The sequence below is a fragment of the Neodiprion pinetum genome, chromosome 1 (assembly GCF_021155775.2).
Source record: "Neodiprion pinetum isolate iyNeoPine1 chromosome 1, iyNeoPine1.2, whole genome shotgun sequence".
In the NCBI taxonomy this organism is placed as follows: domain Eukaryota; kingdom Metazoa; phylum Arthropoda; class Insecta; order Hymenoptera; family Diprionidae; genus Neodiprion; species Neodiprion pinetum.
This window is the reverse complement of record NC_060232.1, coordinates 17,495,299-17,519,367: the sequence shown is the minus strand read 5'-3', so window position 1 is coordinate 17,519,367 and position 24,069 is coordinate 17,495,299. Positions and strand designations below refer to the sequence as shown.

At 39.2% G+C, this 24,069-nt stretch overlaps 2 protein-coding genes across 6 annotated transcripts in view; one reads left to right on the top strand and one right to left on the bottom strand.

Moving 5' to 3' along the window:
• LOC124212679 (carbohydrate sulfotransferase 11) overlaps positions 1-2,000 on the bottom strand; it is an 89,004-nt gene extending 87,004 nt beyond the window's left edge. For 4 of the 5 annotated variants that reach the window (XM_046613006.2, XM_046613025.1, XM_046613034.2 and 1 more), the window contains exon 1: positions 1,807-1,993. In XM_046613006.2, the coding sequence (XP_046468962.1) occupies positions 1,807-1,829 (23 nt within the window). In that variant the 5' untranslated portion in view covers positions 1,830-1,993. Of the gene's footprint in view, positions 1-1,806 lie in introns of all 5 variants that reach the window. The other variant, XM_046613016.1, reaches the window with a different exon arrangement.
• Positions 1-24,069, top strand: part of LOC124224746 (uncharacterized) — a 326,271-nt gene that overhangs the window by 128,787 nt on the left and 173,415 nt on the right. The window lies entirely within an intron of this gene.

The following is a 24,069-nucleotide window of genomic DNA, read 5'->3' as shown; positions in this document are numbered from 1 at the left end:
TTCATTTGGAGGTATGGAGCAGCTCGTAGACCCAGACACATTTAAAAATTGCAACTTTTAATCCAGCAATCTGATTTTAATAAACTTTTTCGAATGCCATTGCATAACTTTTCGTTACATAGTTTACATGCCTGTCACTCATTGTCAATCTTAACTGCTATATATAAACTTGAAAATCTATTGCCGTACAACTTATCAAGAATGTAATTAAATGATACGAAGTTCAGCAAATTATGAATATAGCCATCCATTCCTAATTGTAAATAATCATTACGAATTGAGTGGATCGCAATCTTTGATGCTATTACAAGATAAAATATAATAACAATGTAATGCGAAATCTATATATATAGCATTGTGTATAAGTTTAGTCAAAAGCAGAGAGAAATTGTAAGAATATTCAAGAATAATCTATAGCCGCTTAAATCAATTTTTTTCACCTATTAATCGAGTATAACCGATTATTTTTCAACCTTGATTAATCGATCGACTCCATTATTTTTCCTAGTAATCGGTTTTTATATTTAACTTCCATGTTTCACGCGATATAGTGTCAATTCGACGGCAGTATGGAAGAATGTGATATTTGAAATTGTGCTAGAAGGTCGTGACATCTCAGATTGTGTGAGAAGAACTTGACATCTCAAGTTGTGCCATAAGAACGTGAAATTTCAAATTTTTAAAGAAGAACGTCACATTTCGAACGACGTCAAATTTTTCATTGAAACGTTACTGGAATTGCAGGTGCATGAATTATACGAAGTATTTTGTTCCAATAGATTCCATAATTGGATCATTTTCTCATTTATGTAGCCTTCATAATGTGGAACCAGAAAATTTCACATAAAATCGAACAAACGGGTATTCTTTAATTTTCATATGTTAATTAGATTGAATTTTTAAATTTATGAAATGAAGACAAAAATTATATACATTACGGAATTGGAATGATACTTGCACAGAACACTACATTGGGCTTACAGAATGGTCAGAAACTTTCACATAAAATCGAACTCATTATGAAGGGTAAATAAATGATAAAATGATTTAAACAATTACTAAATCTATTTGAAAAAAATTCTTCGTATAACGCACCCAAAATTCCAGTGCCGTATCAATGAAAAATTTGACCTCGATTAAGATGTCACGTTCTTCTTTCACAATTTTATATGTCACGTTCTTCTGGCACAATCTGACAATGAGATTTCACCTTCTTCCGGCACAATCTGAGATGTCAACGTTCTTTTAGCACAATTTGAGATGTCACGTCCTTCCATACTCCCGTCGAATTTGTGTGATTAAAGTATTAATTATTATCATTGCCTTACCGACAAAGTACCTATTTGATATGATGAGTGGAAGATAAATGAATACTTTCACCTGCCATTAAAAAAATATTTAAATGAAACTATAAATCGTGAAAAAACTTTTCCGCTATTAAGACTATATACTGAAATTTACGAAATTTTGTTTTCACGCGCACCGTTTCAGAAAAATACGAAACAATTGAGAAATTGATTAGGTTTCAAGTTCCAAGCTACACATGTGGTAAAAGAAATCCTGCAGCACACGCAGCGCCCGACTACCTCAAATATGCGTCAAAAGCAGGCTGATATCTTTTTCACATTTTTCAAGTGAAGCAATATTAAAGCAGTAATTGTACACGTATTTGAAAAATGTGAAGAAGATGTCAACCTGCTTTTGACGCATACTTGAGGTAGTCGGGCGCTGCGTGCGCTGCAGGATTTCTTGTAGACACTGTACACATTGTAGACACCCATAAGAACGTGAACTTCTTATATTCACCTGATGACAGACCATTTCTTCATTTCTCAGTGCGATTATAACCATTCGCATAAGGAAGTCGACGTTTTCGAAATTTCAAGGGCAAAGTACTAACCATGCATCTAATTAAAACCGGATTTCGATGGTAAGAAATTTTTCCGCGACTCAAGAATCTGTACAATATTCCACTTGGAGCTGTTGTTGACAAGGCAACCAGACACTGACTGCCGTTACTCGCAGTGAGAAGAGTGGGAGGGAATCGTCAGATTAAGAGAAAGGTTATTGAGCCGTGCATAGTAGCGATGACCACTCGGCTAAAAATAGTGGATGCATCGATTAAACGAGTCCAAAAACGTCATCGAAGATACCTCGATTGATTCGGTAAAAATGAATCGATTGATCGAATATTTGGTATTTTTTTGAAACGGTGCTTTTGAAACCAAAATTTCGTACATTTAAATATGTATGTAGTCTTAATAGCGGAAAAGTTTTTTTATAATTTACAGTTTCATTCAAAATAATTTTCAATTTCAAGAAAAACTGTCCATTTATCTTTCACTTATTTTATGAAATGAGTACTGAATATGTAAGACGATAATAATAAATGATATAAATTAATATTGTATTGCGTCGTTCATGGGAGTAAACAAGAAAAACCGATTGTGAGGAAAAATAATCGAGTCAGTCGATTAATCAAGTTCGAGAAGTAATCAATTGTACTGATTAATCGGGACAAAATAATTGATTTGATCGAAAATAGATTATTTTTAGTCATTCTTAGTGCATGGCATACAAAGTTACAAAGTCAAGCTGTTTCATTGTATTATACAGGACCATCTTTTAGTCAAAGCTTTTACCATTGTACACATTCCGTCCTCCTGGCTCGAGAAAATTTTTGATAGCGAGTTTGCTTTTTTTCGCTCTTGCAACGATGTTGCCGAAAGATCATGAAGGGGTTGGTGTGTTCATGTAGTGGATGTGAAATGGTAAGCGCTGCGGAGATTCTGGCGATCGAATTTCGAGAGGAATTGAGTGAAGGCTTGCCGAATAACGGATAGTCATTTTGAACTTGCGTTGTCGGAAAGTACTCCAAACTACGTTATCGAAAATCATAACTTCATTCGATTTATAATGCAATGGACGGTCCACACGGGAATGACAAATGATATAGTCAATGATAGTTTACGAATAACATATTTTCAAAATTCCCACTTGCAATTTAATTTTTAATAAATTTACCAACCCAATTACTACCCAAATTAAATCAATTTTTAGAACGTGGCAGTCAATTTACAGTGTAATTGTCACAAAATTAAAATTTGATTATTAATTGCAAAATTTACATGGTAATTTTTTGGGCATTGCTTACATCTGATACTGTTAGGGATTTCGTGTAAAATTAATACCTGCACAAGTTGTGTCGATTCAAAAGAAAAATTAATAATTTCAAAATCTGTTAAGAAACTGTTCAAATCCAGTACGTTCAGTATGTTAGAATTTAGTTTTAAGAAATTCAAAATCAGACTAATTGTAGAGCAAAATTAATAGAGATGTACATGGATTTATTTTGTCACATTATATTTTTAATTTTAACAGACTCTAATTGAAGTTTTTGTACATATGTCCGGTAATTTTAGCAGCATGCTTAGTAGATTCCAAATGCCATACAGTAAAAGTATAATTAAATTTTCGTTGGTTGAAAGAGTCAATGATGACAAGATGCAATTCACAGAGAATGATGGTTTTATTACGACGTTTCGGCAGGACCCCGCCTGCCATCATCAGGTTTCTTAAAAATTTTTATAAAAACAAAAAATATTAATATAAATTTTACAATTAAAACTTTCGATTAAAATTATTATACATAAATGCCACTATTAATTATTATTATTAGGCTGTCATAAGGTGATAAAATATTACAAACTCACATTTTTAGACGTTCCTTAGCTTAACAGTTGCTGCTTACATGGTGTTTCAGTAGGAAGTGACTATCCGTCTGTCATTTCAACCCCCTTAATGTTAATTATAACAACAATGATCTAATGTCATACATTTGTCTACATGGTTGTTGTTGTACTGGCACTTTGTTTGTATGACCTTTAACACATATGTTTTTTGCGATTTATAAAATGTCTACGTAGAGGTGACTTAAATTATCAATATTAGTTCTTTTGTTTACAGTATTATTTATCGATATGTGTATCATTTCTTTTACAATTCTTTTGTGGCAGTTTGTCTCTTTGTCTAATATTATGACATTTTCATAATTGAACTTGTGTCCTTCAACCAATGCGTGATATTATATTTATGATTAGCGATCCTTTTTTTTAAATGTTGACAAAATTGGGCTATGTAGCATTTTTTGCAATCTGTGCAATTGATCTTATAGATCATATTGGTTTGTTCAAGCGCCGGTGTTTTTGATTTCAAACATGTAAATAAATTATTTAGAGTGTTGGTGATTTTATATGACACATTGATGTTTTCTTTACGCGGTATGTTTTTTATATTCTGCGACAGGCCTTCAATAAAGGGAATTGATCCTAGATATTTGTCATTGTTGTTTTCACAAATACCATCATTACAACTATTCTAATGTCTATATGTTCTTTGTTCCTGTAAATGTCTAATCAATTTGTGAGGATAGCCATTTTTCTTCAATGTTTCCCGTACTAGTTTGAGATTTCTTCTTCTAAACTTCCCATTGGAAAGTGTAATGCTTCTATCAAGTAAACCGATCGCAACATTTTTTTTATATTGCAGCGGATGGTGTGAGTAAAAATTTATATATCTAGCAGACCAAGTTTGTTTATGATACCAATCCGTTAGTAATATGGCATTTATGTATAATGATTTTAATCGAAAGTTTTAATAGTAAAATTTATATTTATATTTTTTTGTTTTTACAAAAATTTGTAAGAAACCTGATGTTGGCAGGCGGAGTCCTGCCGAAACGTCGTGATAAAAGCATCATTCTCTGTAAATTGCATCTTGTCATCATTGACTGTTTCATCCAACGGAAATTTAATCATACAACAAACACCGTCACGAACTTCAAACTCAAGTAAAAGTATAGTAAATTCACAAATATTAGCTCAATCGCGCGAGTAGTGTATATACGCCGGTTCTGGATCATACAATGGCGCGCTCCCCCCTAGCTTCCCCGCCGCCCGCGGCACTCCTTCCCTCTCTCTCTCTCTCTCTCTCTCTCTATCTCTATCTCTATCTCTATCTCTATCTCTATCTCTATCTCTATCTCTCACGCTCACCCCCGGGAGGCCGGTTCTGGACCACATAATAGCACGCTCCCCCCTAGCTCCCCCCTCGACCCTCGGCCCACATACACGCACACACAAACGCACACACACAAATGCGAAAATAAATGAATTATTAATTCATGCAAAATGAAAATAAAGATTAGGCTATGTAGCATTTTTTGCAATGGATGAAATGAATAAAATAGATAAAATGAATAAAGTTAACAAAATAAATAAAATGAATAAAATGAATGGAATGAATAGAATAAATAGAATAAATAAGAGAAATAAAATGAATAAAATAAATAAAATAAATGAAATAAATGAGATCAATGGAATAAATGAAATAAATGAAATTAATGAAATTAATGAAAAAAATGAAAGAAATGAAATGAATAAAATAAATAAAATGAATAGAACAAATGAAATAAACGGAAAAAATAAAATGAATGAAATAAATGAAATAAATGGAATGAATGAAATAAATAAAATAAATGAAATGACTCAAATAAATGAAATGAATGGAATAAATGAAATGAATGAAATAAATGAAATAAATAAGATGGATAAGATAAGGAAGATGATTAAAATGAATAAAATAAATTGTGACGTTGCACCTAGAGTGCAAGTCACAACAAACCCCAAACCCGCGGGGAAGAGCCGAACGGGTGAGTCCCGTCCCGTCGGGAAACACCCGAAGGTAACCGAAGCCCACCGACGCTCGGCGGAACCGAGCGCCAGCGAGCAGTACGATCACGGCCTACAAAGCAGCAACAAGTCTCCGAAAGAGAAACCCACGAGAAGCCAAGAGGACGAGCGAGAGAGAGAGAGAGAGAGAGAGAACGAGAGAGACACACAGTTACACACCGCTACACACACCGTTACCCACACACGCCGACGACACCAGGTTAGCCTGCAATCTACAGCCGATCTGCCGCTCCCCTCGCAATACCAACCCTTTCTACCTCACACTCCCCATCACCCTACACCACCTCCCCCCCCCGCACTACCGACCCTCTCTTCCCCACACTCCCCGTCACACTACACCACCCCCCCTCCGCAATGCCGACCCTTCCGACCTCACACTCCCCGTCTTCCTACACACTCCCCCCCCCCCCCCCCCCCCCCCCGCGCGCGTATCTGTGAGTTAGGATTAAGTGACGCTAAGGGCTGAGGCGTGATCAGCCCCCGTTGATGTCTACAACCCCTTTGTACCTTTCGTAGTTTTAAGTCGACTCACCCCCCCCGATCGCAGTACATGTATCCCCCCCCTCACAAATATACACACCAAGTTTTACCTATTCTATCAGCCCCGACTTTCTCGCCCCGTCTCTAATTGTTCCCCCCTTCCACATTATTAGTGCGGACTCAAAACCCGTCACAAAATGAAATAAATATAATTAATGAAATGAATAAAATGAATAAAATAAATGGATAAATGGTTAGAAAGAGAGAGAGAGAGGAAGGGAGGGAATGATGCTGAATACTGAAAAATTGAAACAAATCGAAAAACTTCGTTAACATACTAATCAAATGTGATAATCATTACGGAAATTAAATCGGCATTCGCAGTATCGTAAGAGGATTGGTGCAGCGCTATATATATTCTATAAAGTACACACAAAAGTAGAAACTCGTTGAAGTGTTCGGGTTTTCGAATGAACACCTTTTTCCACCACTCACTTTGTCAAACACCTGTTTCTGCACGAGAGATTTTTCAAAATGCTAGAGAAGTTTCAAACAGATATTCGGATTTATATGAAAGGATACACGCTCACCCTCCACCGAGCAAAAAGCAATCAGCCAATCGTTCATGGGATGTACGCCTCGTGACATACAGGCAAAAATGTAACGCGACAACAGTATGAGCTGGGAAAATTTTCTCAAGAGATCGTTACCTGCTTTTTTGATGATCAATTTTTCCCATCACGTGCTCCACGCTGATATGGTTGGGGACGTGCAGGCTCGGACTTGTTCGCTATAAAGAGTCATAAGCCCCAAAACTGTATGTGCACAAAGCATCCGGTCAAGAGTCGACGAGACAAGATTTTTCTCACGCCAAACACTGCTCGCTACCTGCTTTTCGTTGACCGATTTCTCCCATCACATGCCCCACGCTGAGAAGGGTTGGGGTGTGCAGGCTCAGACTTGTTTGTCGTGAAATTTTTTTATTCTTTGATGGATGCGGTGGTCCACCACCGCAGCCCTCCACCCAGTCACCACTGCGCGCTGCCCACTACCTGCTTTATCGTGGACCGATTTTTTTCCCCATCACATGACCCAATGGTGCTTGTGGGTGTGCAGGTTTTTGATTTTTGCATAGCCACATGAACAGCCATATTGATCAATTTCACAACCTCTCCCCACTCACAATCCTGGATCGGTAAACACAGCGGCTTGCAACCCGACGCATGCACATTTTTTACACGGAAACTGTGAATCGTCTAAGAATTACAATAAAATATTCAATTACACAAAATATCTCCACATTATCTTCCCTTATGCATACAGGTGTAACATATCATCATCAATAATAATAATAATAACAATAACAATAATAACAATAATGAAATCTCCGTACATGCATAGATAACGATCTGGCAAAAACATCGAGTCAATCAAACGATACTAGACGAGCACAAGATCAAAATCAAGACGTGAAAATGCAAACAACAAACGGTATTACGAATAGCACAAATGATTTAGTAAATCAAAATACCATTAAAAATTTCTCAGAAGAATCCCCAAACAAAAAGATCTCGACACAACATCGAACCAAAATTTACCAACGTTATGTAAACAAGATAAACGACGCTATACTTAAAAAAATTCACAGCTAAGCCTGAAAATACTCTATAACTAACTTACAAGTTATTTGGAGAGGAAATGAGTTTTAATTCACAGACAGAATCAAATATGATATATAACTGGCTGATAAATAACCCTTGTTTTTATTTGAAAACAATTAAAAAAAGAGGCATGAGGAAAGATGTTTGGTAATTCACGCCGGGTGATCCCTATCCTTGAAGGGGCAGCGTTGCCCCCACCACCCATCGATCAGCCATCTGATGCCGAAGAAGTCTATGAAATCGTCACCCTGCCATCGGTAGTCGTCAGCTAGCCCTCGAAAATATGCAATTACGCTTCAAATTTCCGCCCCACCTTGTCGGTGTTTCTTAAAATCCTTTCTACTGACGCACCCTAGGGACTCTAGAGTCCTCAGCAGATACTGTAGACATGGATAAACAACCAAATTTGAATTTACGGAAACGCTTCGAATAAAAAGAGCGAAAACCATGTGCCGCAGAATACTATCATGAACAATGAGCAATGAATCAAAATGAAGAATTCCCGAAACTTGAATACTTTTTCTTTGCACACATAGACACAAATAATTGAACGATTCAAAAACTCTTAAACATGTCACGATAAAAACATTTATAATGAGCAAGACGATGAAACTTGGTACTTACAGAAATCTTCTCTAATTTGAGAACCATTTTTTTCTTTTCTAACTATGTACTTTTATAACTCGTCAACTCAGTGAAGTTTGGAAAATGGATACAATTTTTCACGCAGCGACGCGATCTCAATTTCTTTGCCTCGGCTTTACGGACACTTTCTGTACGCAGAGATCGTCCTCCTTGCCTATATCATCTACAGCTCTAACCCGACCTAACCCAGCGGAGTAAAAGCTAACCTGACCTAAGACGGTAGGACTTGACCTAATGTAACCTTACTTGACCCCAGACACTACAACCCAACCTAATATAACCTATCCTAATCCAAGACTGTCCAACCTAACCTAAGTTGATAAAATACTTTCTTAAATGATTTATTCGATCAAGCTTGATCGCTAGCTTCGATAGTTCAATAATTCTTGAGCAATTCGCAGTTGGCGCGACGGCCTCGAGGTTTCTAGAACCTGACCTACGTCAAGGCTACTTCAACTTAACATAACCTAACTTGACCCAAGACACTACAACCCAACCTAATATAACCTATTCCAACTCGAAACTGTACAACCTAGCAAACCTAATATAACTTGATCTTTTGCAGGTTTCCCGGTAACATGAAAAGGCTTCCGTTTCCTCTATAGACGAGGAAGCTCTTCGTAACATTCGCTCATTTCACTTGTTCTGCCGTCTACTGGTTCTCATTTTGTTACACGTACTACTTCTCATGCAATATAGGTAATGTAACCGGGCTTATTCATGTTTGAAAATACAAATCCAGTAGATTCTAGCAGAGCTGTCGAGAGTGCGGTATGCATCACAACATTTTCCAATCCGCATTGTTGTAGTACGATGACATTGTGTAAAGCAATAATTAGATTTCTGACATGTCTTTCAAGACAGATTAATTTAGAATTAAAGTATGTAAAAATATTCATATTCCTGACCGTTATTGTGATGTATGTGAGTAAGGTAGTACGGCATACGCTATTGTGCGTATGCGAGTGTGCGCGAGTATGCACGTATGTTGGTATGTGTGATTATACTCTGCGTGTGACTACGGTGCGCGGGCCAAGCACTCGGTCTTGGGCGCTCGTGTGAATGCCATGCCGGCTTCCACGCTTCCTATTGTACTCACTGGTATATATCATTTGTATCCTTATAATCATACTTATGAATAAACTTACTACATTTAATCTTATTTCCTGTGTATATTGATTATTATATCAACATATAAATATACCACAGTTGGCGACGAGGTAAATTGGTGTACGCGTGTGAAAAGTAAAGTAGGAGAACACGTGTTCGAAAGAGGTTAGGAAGTGAAAATACGTAAGCGCCAAGACGTTAAAAATCATAAGAGTCCGCGTAAGTACAGATTAAAAGTGCGGTACGCGTATTTCGTCGAAAATCGATATATTTTCGCGAAAGAAGTGTGAAATTTTCGATTGTAAAAAGACGCGATCGAAAGGAAAAGCAAACGTATAAGAGACGATTGCTTACTGAAACCGTTACTAATGAGTGGTAGTGACGACGAAAAAAAGGGGTCAACGGTAGGATGGGTGTACAAACTCGATGCGAAGAGTGTAGTTGAAGAGTTTCAAAAACGTAACATTACCGTTGACATATCTAAAACGCTTGCAACCTTACGTAAAGAATTAAAAGAAGTCGTAAGGCAAGAGATAGAAGCACGAGAAGCCGCGAAAACTGAAAAGAAAACCGACGCGAGTGGGGTGTTAGAAAAAGACAATTCGGAACTAAACGCGAGTAACGAGTCGTTCGAGTCCGCGGAAGGCACCGAAAGTACGAAAAACGAAACGGAAAAGGTGCTCCGAAACGTGTCCGCCGACGACACAAAGAAAGGAAGTGACGTAGGTGCTCCGAACGCCGAGTCCGACGACGACGACAACATGGCGGGAGACAACAATAAGCTGGAATTCTGTTTGGGAAAAGACGATTGGGACCTGTTCGTTGAGAGATTGGAATTGCTGTTTGCGATGAAGGATATTGCGGAAAATAAGCAACACATTTGGTTGCTAACAAGGTTGGACGAAGAGGCGTACAAGCTGGCAAAGAGCTTGTGTGCTCCAATCTTGCCGAAAGACAAAAAGTATGCCGATTTAAAAACGCTAATGCAAGGGCACCTAAAGCCGAAGCCATCGGAAGTGATGGAGCGGTGTACCTTCGCGCAGGCAAAGCAGCAGCAGAACGAGTCAGTCGCCGAATTTGAAGCGAGGTTAAGGAGGCTTGCTTTAAACTGTAATTTCACAAGTTTAGACACGGCACTAAGAGATCAATTTGTAGTAGGGATTCGAGATGAAGAGACTCGTGTCTCACTTTTTAGAGACCCCAAATTAACGTTCGCGAATGCGTTAAAAGAAGCAGTCGCACGGGAGTCTGCTGTGAAAAACGCCACAGATGCAACGTGCGCGTTAGACAAGAAAAATACGCAAAGAGAGGTGTTTGCTTTTCGTGGTAATCCAAAAGGCGGGAAGCAAAGGTCGAAGCAGCACCAGCAACGGAGAGAAAAGCCGAGCAACGCGCAGCGCGACCGAAGAGAGAAAAATACAAACAGTGGGTGTTTCTGCTGCGGAAAAGCGAACCACGTTCGCGCCGAGTGCCGACACAGGGATAAGAAGTGCAACTTCTGCAAAACAATTGGTCATCTAGAGGGCGTCTGCTATAAGAAGAAGGAGCAGCAGCCGGAAGGGAGCAGCGTACACAAGCTGGACGAAAGCAGCCGCTCCGAAGAAGAAGAACAGCGCAGCCACGAGGACGAGTTCTACAGTATCGACGTAGTCAACAACGGGCATGAGTATGTGTATGCGAACGCGTGTGTGAATGAGAGCGGCGCGCGCGCGGAGCCGATGAATGTTGACTTGTGTGTAAACGGAAAGAATGTTAGCATGGAATTGGATACTGGCACGTTCGCAACGGTAATTTCCGAGTCAGAGAAAAATAAGTTTTTCAAAAATGAAAAAATAATTAAAACGGATGTCAAACTGCGCACGTATGATGACAAGGTTTTGCGTCCGCTCGGTAAACTAGTAGACTTACAAGTTAAATTCAATGGTAAAGAGCGCACGCTGTACTGTTTTGTATTACCAGGTGACGGGCCGATGCTCATTGGTAGGCAATGGTTAGCAGCACACGGGTGCTGGCCATTGACGTTAGAAAAAGATAATGGAAAAGGTCATTTTTTAAATAAAATTAACTTAGAAAAAATTAAAGAGTATTTTTTTGAGAAGTATAAAGATTTATTTAGCAACGAACCCGGGCTGTACAATAAGAGTAAAGTTACGATCCACTTAACGGACAAAGCACGTCCGATCGCGACGAAATGTAGACCGGTACCGCATGCAACACGTCCGGACGTAGACAAAGAAATAGAAAGATTAGTAGGTTTGGGACACTTAAAAGAAGTCGACACAAGTGAATGGGCTACGCCTATCGTTCCCGTGTATAAAGGTAATGGTAAACTCCGTATATGCGGCGATTTCAAATTAACGATAAATCCTTTCATTATTATTGATAATTATCCTTTGCACTCTATAGATGACATTTTTACCGTACTGCAAGGAGGAGTTTATTATACCGAGTTAGATTTGTTTCATTGCTACATGCAATTCGGGTTAGACGAAGAAAGTTCCAAACTTTTAACTATTGTAACGCAAAAAGGTCTTTACCGGTATACGAAATTACCAGAAGGAATAGCGTCTGCGCCCGCTAATGTTCAGAAAAAAATGGATGAGTGCTTGCGAGGAATTGAAGGAACGATTGCGTATATCGATAATATATACATAATGGGTCGCAATAAAGAAGAATGCTCAGAGCGAACGGAAAAAGTTTTAGATCGTTTGAAAGAAAACGGACTAAAGCTAAACAAGAAATGCAAATTCCTAAACGAGAGAATTGAGGTTTTAGGCTTTGTTATTGATAAAGACGGCTTGCATAAAGCACGTTCTAAAGTAGAAGCTATGATTAGCGCTCCAAAGCCACAGAATTTTAAAGAATTGCATTCTTTTTTAGGCTTAGTCAACTTTTACGCTAGATTTTTGGAGAATCGCTCGGATAATATGAAACCCCTGTATGATTGTGCGAACGCTAAAGAATTTAAGTGGAATGAAAATTGTGATAAAGCGTTTAGATGGGTGAAAAATGAATTGATTTCGCCACGCGTTTTAGCGAATTACGACCCAAAGGAAAAAATTGTACTCGCGTGTGACGCGTCTTCGTATGGATTATCAGCAATCCTCTCGCACAAATACAAAGACGGTTCCGAGAAACCCATAGCGTACGCGTCAAAGAAAATTGCGAAAAAAGAATTGAACCGAACAATTTTAGACAAAGAGGCTATGGCTATAATTTTTGGGTTCAAACGTTTCTACCAATTTGTTTACGGTAGAGATATTATATTACGTACCGATAACCAACCGTTACAACTGATACTTGGCCCACGTAGAGGCATACCTGCTACGGCGAATAATAGACTGCAGCGTTGGGCTTACTACTTGTCGGGATTCAGGTATACAGTCGAGTATATCAAGTCAAAAGATAATGCAAACTGCGATGCACTATCTCGCCTACCGATAGAAGATGAAACAGAGTTGCTAGAGAACAATTTCTCACCTTTAAATTTTTTTAAGAATGGCTTCGATACGTTTGATAGTAAAATGTTAGCAAAAAAAAGCATAACTGATGAAACCATTTTAAAAGTAATAAAGTACACACTATCAAGTTGGCCTGATTCTAAGGATCTATCGGAAGGTGAGAAAGAGTATTATTCTAGAAGGTTAGAATATACGGTTGACAATAAATGCTTGTTTTGGGGGTTAAGAGCAGTCATACCCGAGTCGATGCGACCGCTAATGCTAAAAGAATTACACGCGTCGCACATGGGTATCGTAAAAATTAAAATGCTTGCTCGATCTTATGTGTGGTGGCCGGGGATAGACAGGGATATAGAGGATTATGTAAGGGCATGTACGACATGCCTGGTAGAACAAAAAAAACCACCGCACACGCCACTGACAACTTGGCCTTGGCCAGATCGCGCCTGGCATAGAATTCACTGTGATTTTTTAGGCCCATTCTATGGAGATATGTATCTAGTACTCATCGATGCGCATACGAAGTGGCCTGAAGTCATTAACTTTAAGAATAATACAAAAGCGTATAGGATAGTTGAGGAATTCAAAAATCTGTTTGCACGTTTTGGAATGCCGTTTCATGCTGTTACCGATGGGGGACCACAATTTAGAGCAACAGAGTTTTTGTCATTTTTAGAACAGAATGGTGTTCACCATAGTTTCTCACCGCCGTACCATCCTGCCACAAATGGCGCGGCAGAGAATGTTGTTGAAACATTCAAAGATAAAGTGCACAAAATTGTTAAAGGGGGGGAGAAACCGGCGGATGCCGTTAACTTGTTTTTGATAGACTACCGAAGTATTGAGCATTGTACTACCGGCAAGAGCCCAGCACAGTTGATGTACAAGCGTGAATTGCGCACGCGATTTGATCTACTAAGAACTAGTGTATCAGCGAGAGTTGAACAACAACAGCGAGCGCAAATTGTATCGCGTTCAGGCAAGCGTAAGAACGATATAGAAGAGGGAGACATTGTTGCGTTTGACAACCACGCGACTAGAAGTGAGAAACGAATTGTAGGTGAAGTTGTAAAACAAGTGTCACCGTCGACGTTCATTGTCAAAGATAGTGACAATGTAAAACAAAAGCGACACGTCGATCAAATGATAAAGCGTCCGAATCTGCGATGATCTCCGCGGTTGAACGCATGTTTAAAAAAGGCGGAAGATTGTGATGTATGTGAGTAAGGTAGTACGGCATACGCTATTGTGCGTATGCGAGTGTGCGCGAGTATGCACGTATGTTGGTATGTGTGATTATACTCTGCGTGTGACTACGGTGCGCGGGCCAAGCACTCGGTCTTGGGCGCTCGTGTGAATGCCATGCCGGCTTCCACGCTTCCTATTGTACTCACTGGTATATATCATTTGTATCCTTATAATCATACTTATGAATAAACTTACTACATTTAATCTTATTTCCTGTGTATATTGATTATTATATCAACATATAAATATACCACAGTAATAAACATTAACACAATTCACAATTCCATCAGTTTTACACAATTCATCAACCCTATTGGATACGCAATTTTTATTAAAATCGCTAGCATCAACTTTTCCTCGAAAAATCACACTGCTGCCAATAAATAAGGAAAAATATATCTCATTCACGAATGCGTTAATGGAACAATAATGTGCTTGAGATTCATCGATTCGTTTGATTTTTATGGCTAGCAGCATCCTTTCCATAAACCTTCCACATATTTGAATGATGCAGATAAACACACAACGCGTAAATTCTGCAATAACCAGACTCAGTTCAGTTTGATGACTGGCAACGATGTTTTTCCCATGGATACGTTGATTGTTGGGAGAAGCTCGATGAAACTCAGCAACCTGCAACGAAGCATTTCTACTCACACCTATGTAATGCAAATATTTCAAACGGTGGTTACGAGCATGATAAAAATGTTTGGGAAGAATTCCATTTAGCACCAATGGAGGACTATAGAGATTGATAAATGCAAAACGGTGATCTGACCAGATGTCTCAAAACATATGATTTAGATCCGTTGCACTACTGCACAGTGCCGGGACTTGCTTTCGACGCTGTGCTCAAATACACGGGTGTAAATTTACAATATTCTAATCGATACGCTCGGGCCAATAACAGGTTTACGGGGAAAGATTTTGATCCTAGTAACGTGGAATCGTATCTCATGTATTTTGACGTAAGCAATTTATACGGTTCGTTCGAGTGATGGTATAATCCTATCGAAATAACAACTCACTCAGACGATCCACCGATCGGTTACATTCTGAACCGATGAATATCCGAATATCCTATAGAGCTTCACAAGGATCATAAAGATTTTTATTCTTTTGTCTCGAGCATTTCACACCTCGGGTTCTGATGAAGGATGGGAACAATGGAAAAATTATGACCGAATTCATCGGGGATACATGTAAAACTGAGCACATTTACCATCAAAGTGAGCAAGTGTGTCAAGGATGCCGGAAGTGCAACGTTGAACACCATCACGTTTAACGATTATAAGCATCGCATGGGGAGGCTTACAAAGAGTTGGTCCATATCACAATGCCTAATACGTAGTAAAAAACATGAAGTTAGTCTCATTGTACTGAAAAATTGACGTTGAGTTGGCAAGACTGTAATATGCAACTGGTACCAGGACAGACCGACGCAATACCTTGAGGGGTTTACCACCACCCCCACAATAAACTAACCATAGGATAGAACTGAGGGCATAGAACTGCTGTAAGGACAACCCATCATCAAACAGAGATAGTTCTTCAACAATAGAATAGATCCGTGCGAAACTATACACATTTACCACCACGGATGAAAACGAAACGAAATATATCAACATTATCGAAGTGAGCAAACGTGTCAAGGCATGCGAAAACTGCAACGATAAATAACATCACGTTTAATGATTATAAGAACCGTCTGAGGGGCTTACCAAGAGTTGACCCACCCTACAGTGTTTAATACGTAGTAAAAAACGCGAAGTTAGCCCCAATATACTGAAAAATTGACCATGAGTTGACAAGACGGCAATATGCAACTGATACCTGGACAAACAGACACCATACCTTGATGGGTTTACCGCCACCCCCACAATAAACTAACCGTAAAATAGAACTGTGGACATAGAACCGCTGTAAGGATAACCATTAATCAAACAGAGATATTTCCTCATCAATACGATAGATCCATATGAAATTGCACGCATTTAACATCACGGATGAGGATGAAACGAAAATATGGCAACGGTGTGAAGTGAGTCAGCGTGCCAAGGATGTAAAAATTCAACGATAAATAGCATCACGTTTAATGATTATAAAAACCGTCTGAGGGGCTTACTAAGAGTTAACCCACCCCACAGTGTTTAATACATAGTAAAAATCACAAAGTTAGCCCCAATGTACTGAAAAATTGACGCTGAGTTGACAAGACGGCAATATGCAACTGATACCTGGACAAACAGACACCATACCTTGATGGGTTTACCGCCACTCCCACAATAAACTACCCATAGAATAAAATTGTGGGCATAGAACTGTTGTAAGGACAACCCTTCATCATCAGACAGAGACATTTTTTCAGCAATACGATAGATCCATGTGAAACTGCACACATTAACACCTTGGGCGAAGACAAAAACGAAACATATCAACATTATCAAAGTGGGCAAGCGTGTCAAGGATGTAAAATTTAGCGATAAATAACATCACGTTTAATGATTATAAGAACCGTCGGAGGGGCTTTCCAAGAGTTGACCCACCCCACAGTGTTTAATACGTAGTAAAAAAAAAAAAAAAAAATACAAAGTTAGTTCCATTGTACGGAAAAAATTGAAGCTGAGCTGGTAAAACGGTAATATGCAACCGATACCTGGGCAAACAGGCATCAGACCTTGGAGGGAGTGCTGCAACCCGGCAATAAACTAGCCGTAGGATAGAACTGAGGGCATAGAACCGTTGTAAATATATGCGTTTGACACATGTCCAAGAACTTAGCATGGCCATTTGAGATTAGAGAAAAAATAAGTTTTGTGCTAAAATGTGCTAGGTTTGTGCTGCGATGTGCCACGAATCGCAGGTCCCAATCATCAAAAACCGGGCTCTAATCGTCAAAAAATCATTTTTTCAACCAGCATGACCATTTGGTTTTTTCGAAAAAGCAAGGGTTGTGCCGGAATGTGCTAGGCTTGTGCTGCGATGTGCCGCAAACAGTAGTCGATTATCTCCAAAAACGTAGATGATATTGCCAAAAAACACTATTATTTGAAATTTTTTCCTCAAACTTCGATAATTTTTTTTCTAAATGCGATGTTCCGATTCTACGAGCTGTGCTGACATTTGCTAGGTTTGTGCTGCAATGTGCCGCGAATCGCAGGTCTCAATCATCAAAAACCGGGCTCTAACCGTCAAAAAATCATTTTTTCAACCAGCATGACCATTTTTTTTTTCGAAAAAGCCAGGGTTGTGCCGGAATGTGCTAGGCTTGTGCTGCGATGTGCCGCAAACAGTAGTCGATTATCTCCAAAAACGTAGCTGATATTGCCAAAAAACTATATTATCTAAATTTTTTTCGTCGAGCTTCGGTCATTTTTTTTCTAAACGCGATATCCCGATTCCTCGAGCTGTGTAGACATCGCTAGGTTTGTGTGATACGTTGTTCCAGAAATCGCCTTTTATGTAATTATTTTTAAATATATTATAGGTGTATGGATTGTGCGATTTTTGACAACAGAAATGTCCGATTACTTCCGATCATATACTGACACAGATTCTACAGTCCCGGAATATCATACATAACCATCCGACCATTATAAATGATTCCCTGAACTTTACACTGGATGTTGTTTCAGAATTCAAACTTGATCTAACAAACGTTTGGTCAGAGATGGCACCTGAAACAACAAAATATGACTATCAGTCTCGCGGTAAACGTGAATTACAGAAACTCAAACGGAATGCCTGGACGCACACCTTGTATGATGCAATATTTGAGGAAACGAAAATACCATGCGCATTGAAGTTCAAAACAAATGAAGTTTCAGAAAGTGGTTTCTATGTCTCAATTACTGGAGATTGTCCTGATTGTAAAGCTCGATTTCCTGGACGGATTATTAACGCTCCAAGTGAGAATGAATTAACTATTATGGAGTGCTTCATTTACGGATTCGACCGGTCCGTAAATCACACTACAAAAAGACAGTTGAAAGGAGCTCGAAGAATAAAAGTTGCAAAAGAAATGGTAGAGGGAAATATGCTTCCGTGCAATTGGAGGCGAAAAGAAGGTGACCGGTTAATAGATAGTATAGGGGATGATGAACCGGCACACATTCCTCGTGGCCAAGTTCTTGGTAAAGCCGCAACAGAGATGCGAGACAAGATCCTTGGTTTGATTAGAACCCACGATGTTTTCGAAAGTTTTCAGGATATGAAATGTGAGTCTATATACGAAACATCGATTCATTCAATTGGTTTCTTCGAATTTTTTGTGCATTATTGGTCCAAGAAACAACTTGTGGTGTACCAAAAATTTCACAAAACCCTTTATATTGATGGAACTGGGTCTGTGGTCGGCAAAATACGATGGCCTTCTGGCTACAGCCCTCATATATATCTATATCAAGCAGTTACTCAGGCAAACAACAAAACTATACCGGTTTTTCAGATGTTATCTGCTGAACATCATACTGATGCAATTGCAAAGTGGCTTTTGGAACTCTTGCGCACAGGTGCGAAAGAAACTTCGTCGTTTCCTGTACCACAAGAAGTAGTTACAGATTTTGACAAAGCCCTTTTAGGTGGAATTGCCAGAGCTTTTGTACAACAATCGAGTTTGAAAAAGTACCTATCATTCTGTTTCGAATATTTGACGGAGGCAATTCTGACACCGCCCGTATGCATTCTGCGCCTTGATATTTGCCATTTTATTAATATGATTTCGAAATGGAAGTGCTATGACGGAACACCGTACGGTGAAAAATCGATGTGTATCCGGGCAATGGCTGTGCTTCGACAGCAGGAAACCATACCAGCACTCGAAGCAGTCGCTAAACAAATTTTCTTACTCGTCCTCAGCCGAAGCGCGGACAGTGGAAGCTTATCTGATAGGGCACGTATTTATATCACGGCACTGATAAAAGGTATCCCTCATATCGACTTGATTAAACCCGAAGAAGAAGACGAAATTGACGATGAGTTCGAAGATTCCAAAAAAGAACATAGTTCCGATTCTAAGTACGATGAATTATTAAATTCCGCAGAGAATGTACTAACGAGTACATGGGAATGGACAAAAAACATCTATGAAGAATGTGTTGTACAAATAAGAACCGAATTGAAAGGTGAAAGTGAAGATATCGACGCTTTCTATAATCCAAAGTTCGCGAAACATCTCAAAAATTTACTGCCATACTTTCCTCTGTTCTCTGAATGTATGCGAAAAGCCTGTCAAAGCGGATCTAGAAATGCTACGTCGGCTGCTATCGAATCAGAGTTCAACGACTTGAAAAATCGTACGCTGATCAACGAACGACAACCCTTACGTGCGGACAGATTCGTTGCAACCCATATTTTATCATTTCCAGAAAAAATCAAGTTGGCTTCTTCACTTGTCGAACTGGAACGATGGACAGAAACCAATAATATCGATTTCAATAATGAGAAACGAAGAAGTTTTTTGAATAAGTTCAGGCATGAAGAAAATGAAGAAGTATATCAAAAGAATGATAGAAAGTTGAACAAAAAAAATGACCGTCCTGAAAACTCAATTACGATTGGCGAAAACACAAGTAGTCCCAGATATTCCACCGAGATTTGTACGCAACCGTGGATAGATGTCAAACTTAACGAAGAGTTAGGTATTCAACACATCGATTCGTCATGGACAGCTCCTGAGCAGTCGGCTATCCTTCGCGTTCAAACTTTACCAGATCATATTGAGAATTGCTCGCAAGTAATCAGTGACTATCCCGCACAGCATCTTTTCGACGATTGTCATGATCCTAGTGATCAAGTAGTCATCAAGCAAGAACCCCGAAAACGCCGTCCAACTCCATCCGAAACGAATACAGTTACGAAAATTCATGTCGATACTCATTTCCGAGAGTTACCATTAGATAATCCACTTAGGAATATTGATCATGGCTCTGATCAAAAGCCGGGCCGATTATCCGTAAGAAGCGATGAAGTCTTGGACTCAGCGAACGCAGCGGTGATAGAGCTCAAAGAGCAGCACAACTGAAGGAATAAGAATAAAACGAAAAAAAAACCTGAATACACCAAAGCATGTCCGAATTTTGACTCTAATAATATCGCGGCATATACTTCACTGCCACTGCTACCTAATGGTAATTGTTGTGAGAATTTGAAGGATAGATCAACTATATTAGTCGTGGAAAACACATGTGGATTTGATAGCGTTTGTCAAATATTAGCGATGGCTGTTTGTAATAATCCACGTTACAAAGCAACTATTGTTAATAGCGACGCAGGTATATACAAGTGTATCGAGCTACTGATACAAAAAGGTCTAGTGTCACAGGTTTTCAAAGAACGTGCCAATGCGCTACTAACTTTACCAAGAATAAAAAAAGAACGAAAAGGCGAAATCATTAAAATCAGAGCAGACTCTAATCTTACTGTTCTTGTCGAAGATTTATTCGTTGGTATACCCAGTTACACACTGCGATGTCAGCGTTCACAATGCGGTATCGAAACAGTACATCAACGAGTTTTTTTAGATGTTAACTACAACCCCATGACATCAGAAGGAATAATAGCTCTTCATCAAGCGGTATCGTTAGGACGGTATGTTCCGCGCAAATGTTGTGGTACAAGTACACAAATTGTCGAATACGGTTCACATTTATTCCTTGATGTGGATACCGGTAGAAATAAGAGAGAGAAACTGTCAAATGTTCCTCGAGACTTAATAGTAACAGACGGCACTCGATATAAATTAGCTGGCGTTGTTGAGTACCAGGGGCCTAAGTGTATAATTTCTGTTGGACATTATATTGGATATTGCTGGACCGGCAGTCATTGGTTCCGATATGATGATAATGCGCGCAACAAAACAGCGCAAATAGTCAGCGGTACGGTATCGGTAGAGATTCACCTATGTGTATACACGATTTGATAGCGATGCCTCAGAAAAGAAAATTAAATGCGTCAGTGCTTGTTAATATGGTATGAATCGATGATTGAATGCGGATGTGAATAAAAAGTCTGGGTGCTTGTACATAGAGTGTAAATGGTGTGTAAATGTGGATCTCAAAGTGGGATGGATTTTAGTTGAACCCACAAAAGCCAACCGCACCTTCACGTGGTGAAATCCGGGCAACATAAGTTATGTTCTGCTTACGGCCAACGTGGCTCTGGTTCATGTATTTGTAAGTCAATAGTCCTCATCGTGATTACATATTGTGACACGCAAAATACAATCCTCGTTTGAAAAATGTCAAAGCACCGTAGAATATTGTACCCAGCGCGATCTACCTAAAGGAAAACAATAGTTATATCAATTAAACTGGAAGTGATCGGACATTTCTGTTGTCAAAAATCGCACAATCCATACACCTATATTTGAAAATAATCACATAAAAGGCGATTTCTGAAACAACGTATCACACAAACCTAGCGATGTCTACACAGCTCGTAGAATCGGAACATCGCATTTAGAAAAAAAATTATCGAAGTTTGAGGAAAAAATTTCAAATAATAGTGTTTTTTGGCAATATCATCTACGTTTTTGGAGATAATCGACTACTGTTTGCGGCACATCGCAGCACAAGCCTAGCACATTCCGGCACAACCCTTGCTTTTTCGAAAAAACCAAATGGTCATGCTGGTTGAAAAAATGATTTTTTGACGATTAGAGCCCGGTTTTTGATGATTGGGACCTGCGATTCGTGGCACATCGCAGCACAAACCTAGCACATTTTAGCACAAAACTTATTTTTTCTCTAATCTCAAATGGCCATGCTAAGTTCTTGGACATGTGTCAAACGCATATATTTACAACGGTTCTATGCCCTCAGTTCTATCCTACGGCTAGTTTATTGCCGGGTTGCAGCACTCCCTCCAAGGTCTGATGCCTGTTTGCCCAGGTATCGGTTGCATATTACCGTTTTACCAGCTCAGCTTCAATTTTTTCCGTACAATGGAACTAACTTTGTATTTTTTTTTTTTTTTTTTACTACGTATTAAACACTGTGGGGTGGGTCAACTCTTGGAAAGCCCCTCCGACGGTTCTTATAATCATTAAACGTGATGTTATTTATCGCTAAATTTTACATCCTTGACACGCTTGCCCACTTTGATAATGTTGATATGTTTCGTTTTTGTCTTCGCCCAAGGTGTTAATGTGTGCAGTTTCACATGGATCTATCGTATTGCTGAAAAAATGTCTCTGTCTGATGATGAAGGGTTGTCCTTACAACAGTTCTATGCCCACAATTTTATTCTATGGGTAGTTTATTGTGGGAGTGGCGGTAAACCCATCAAGGTATGGTGTCTGTTTGTCCAGGTATCAGTTGCATATTGCCGTCTTGTCAACTCAGCGTCAATTTTTCAGTACATTGGGGCTAACTTTGTGATTTTTACTATGTATTAAACACTGTGGGGTGGGTTAACTCTTAGTAAGCCCCTCAGACGGTTTTTATAATCATTAAACGTGATGCTATTTATCGTTGAATTTTTACATCCTTGGCACGCTGACTCACTTCACACCGTTGCCATATTTTCGTTTCATCCTCATCCGTGATGTTAAATGCGTGCAATTTCATATGGATCTATCGTATTGATGAGGAAATATCTCTGTTTGATTAATGGTTATCCTTACAGCGGTTCTATGTCCACAGTTCTATTTTACGGTTAGTTTATTGTGGGGGTGGCGGTAAACCCATCAAGGTATGGTGTCTGTTTGTCCAGGTATCAGTTGCATATTGCCGTCTTGTCAACTCATGGTCAATTTTTCAGTATATTGGGGCTAACTTCGCGTTTTTTACTACGTATTAAACACTGTAGGGTGGGTCAACTCTTGGTAAGCCCCTCAGACGGTTCTTATAATCATTAAACGTGATGTTATTTATCGTTGCAGTTTTCGCATGCCTTGACACGTTTGCTCACTTCGATAATGTTGATATATTTCGTTTCGTTTTCATCCGTGGTGGTAAATGTGTATAGTTTCGCACGGATCTATTCTATTGTTGAAGAACTATCTCTGTTTGATGATGGGTTGTCCTTACAGCAGTTCTATGCCCTCAGTTCTATCCTATGGTTAGTTTATTGTGGGGGTGGTGGTAAACCCCTCAAGGTATTGCGTCGGTCTGTCCTGGTACCAGTTGCATATTACAGTCTTGCCAACTCAACGTCAATTTTTCAGTACAATGAGACTAACTTCATGTTTTTTACTACGTATTAGGCATTGTGATATGGACCAACTCTTTGTAAGCCTCCCCATGCGATGCTTATAATCGTTAAACGTGATGGTGTTCAACGTTGCACTTCCGGCATCCTTGACACACTTGCTCACTTTGATGGTAAATGTGCTCAGTTTTACATGTATCCCCGATGAATTCGGTCATAATTTTTCCATTGTTCCCATCCTTCATCAGAACCCGAGGTGTGAAATGCTCGAGACAAAAGAATAAAAATCTTTATGATCCTTGTGAAGCTCTATAGGATATTCGGATATTCATCGGTTCAGAATGTAACCGATCGGTGGATCGTCTGAGTGAGTTGTTATTTCGATAGGATTATACCATCACTCGAACGAACCGTATAAATTGCTTACGTCAAAATACATGAGATACGATTCCACGTTACTAGGATCAAAATCTTTCCCCGTAAACCTGTTATTGGCCCGAGCGTATCGATTAGAATATTGTAAATTTACACCCGTGTATTTGAGCACAGCGTCGAAAGCAAGTC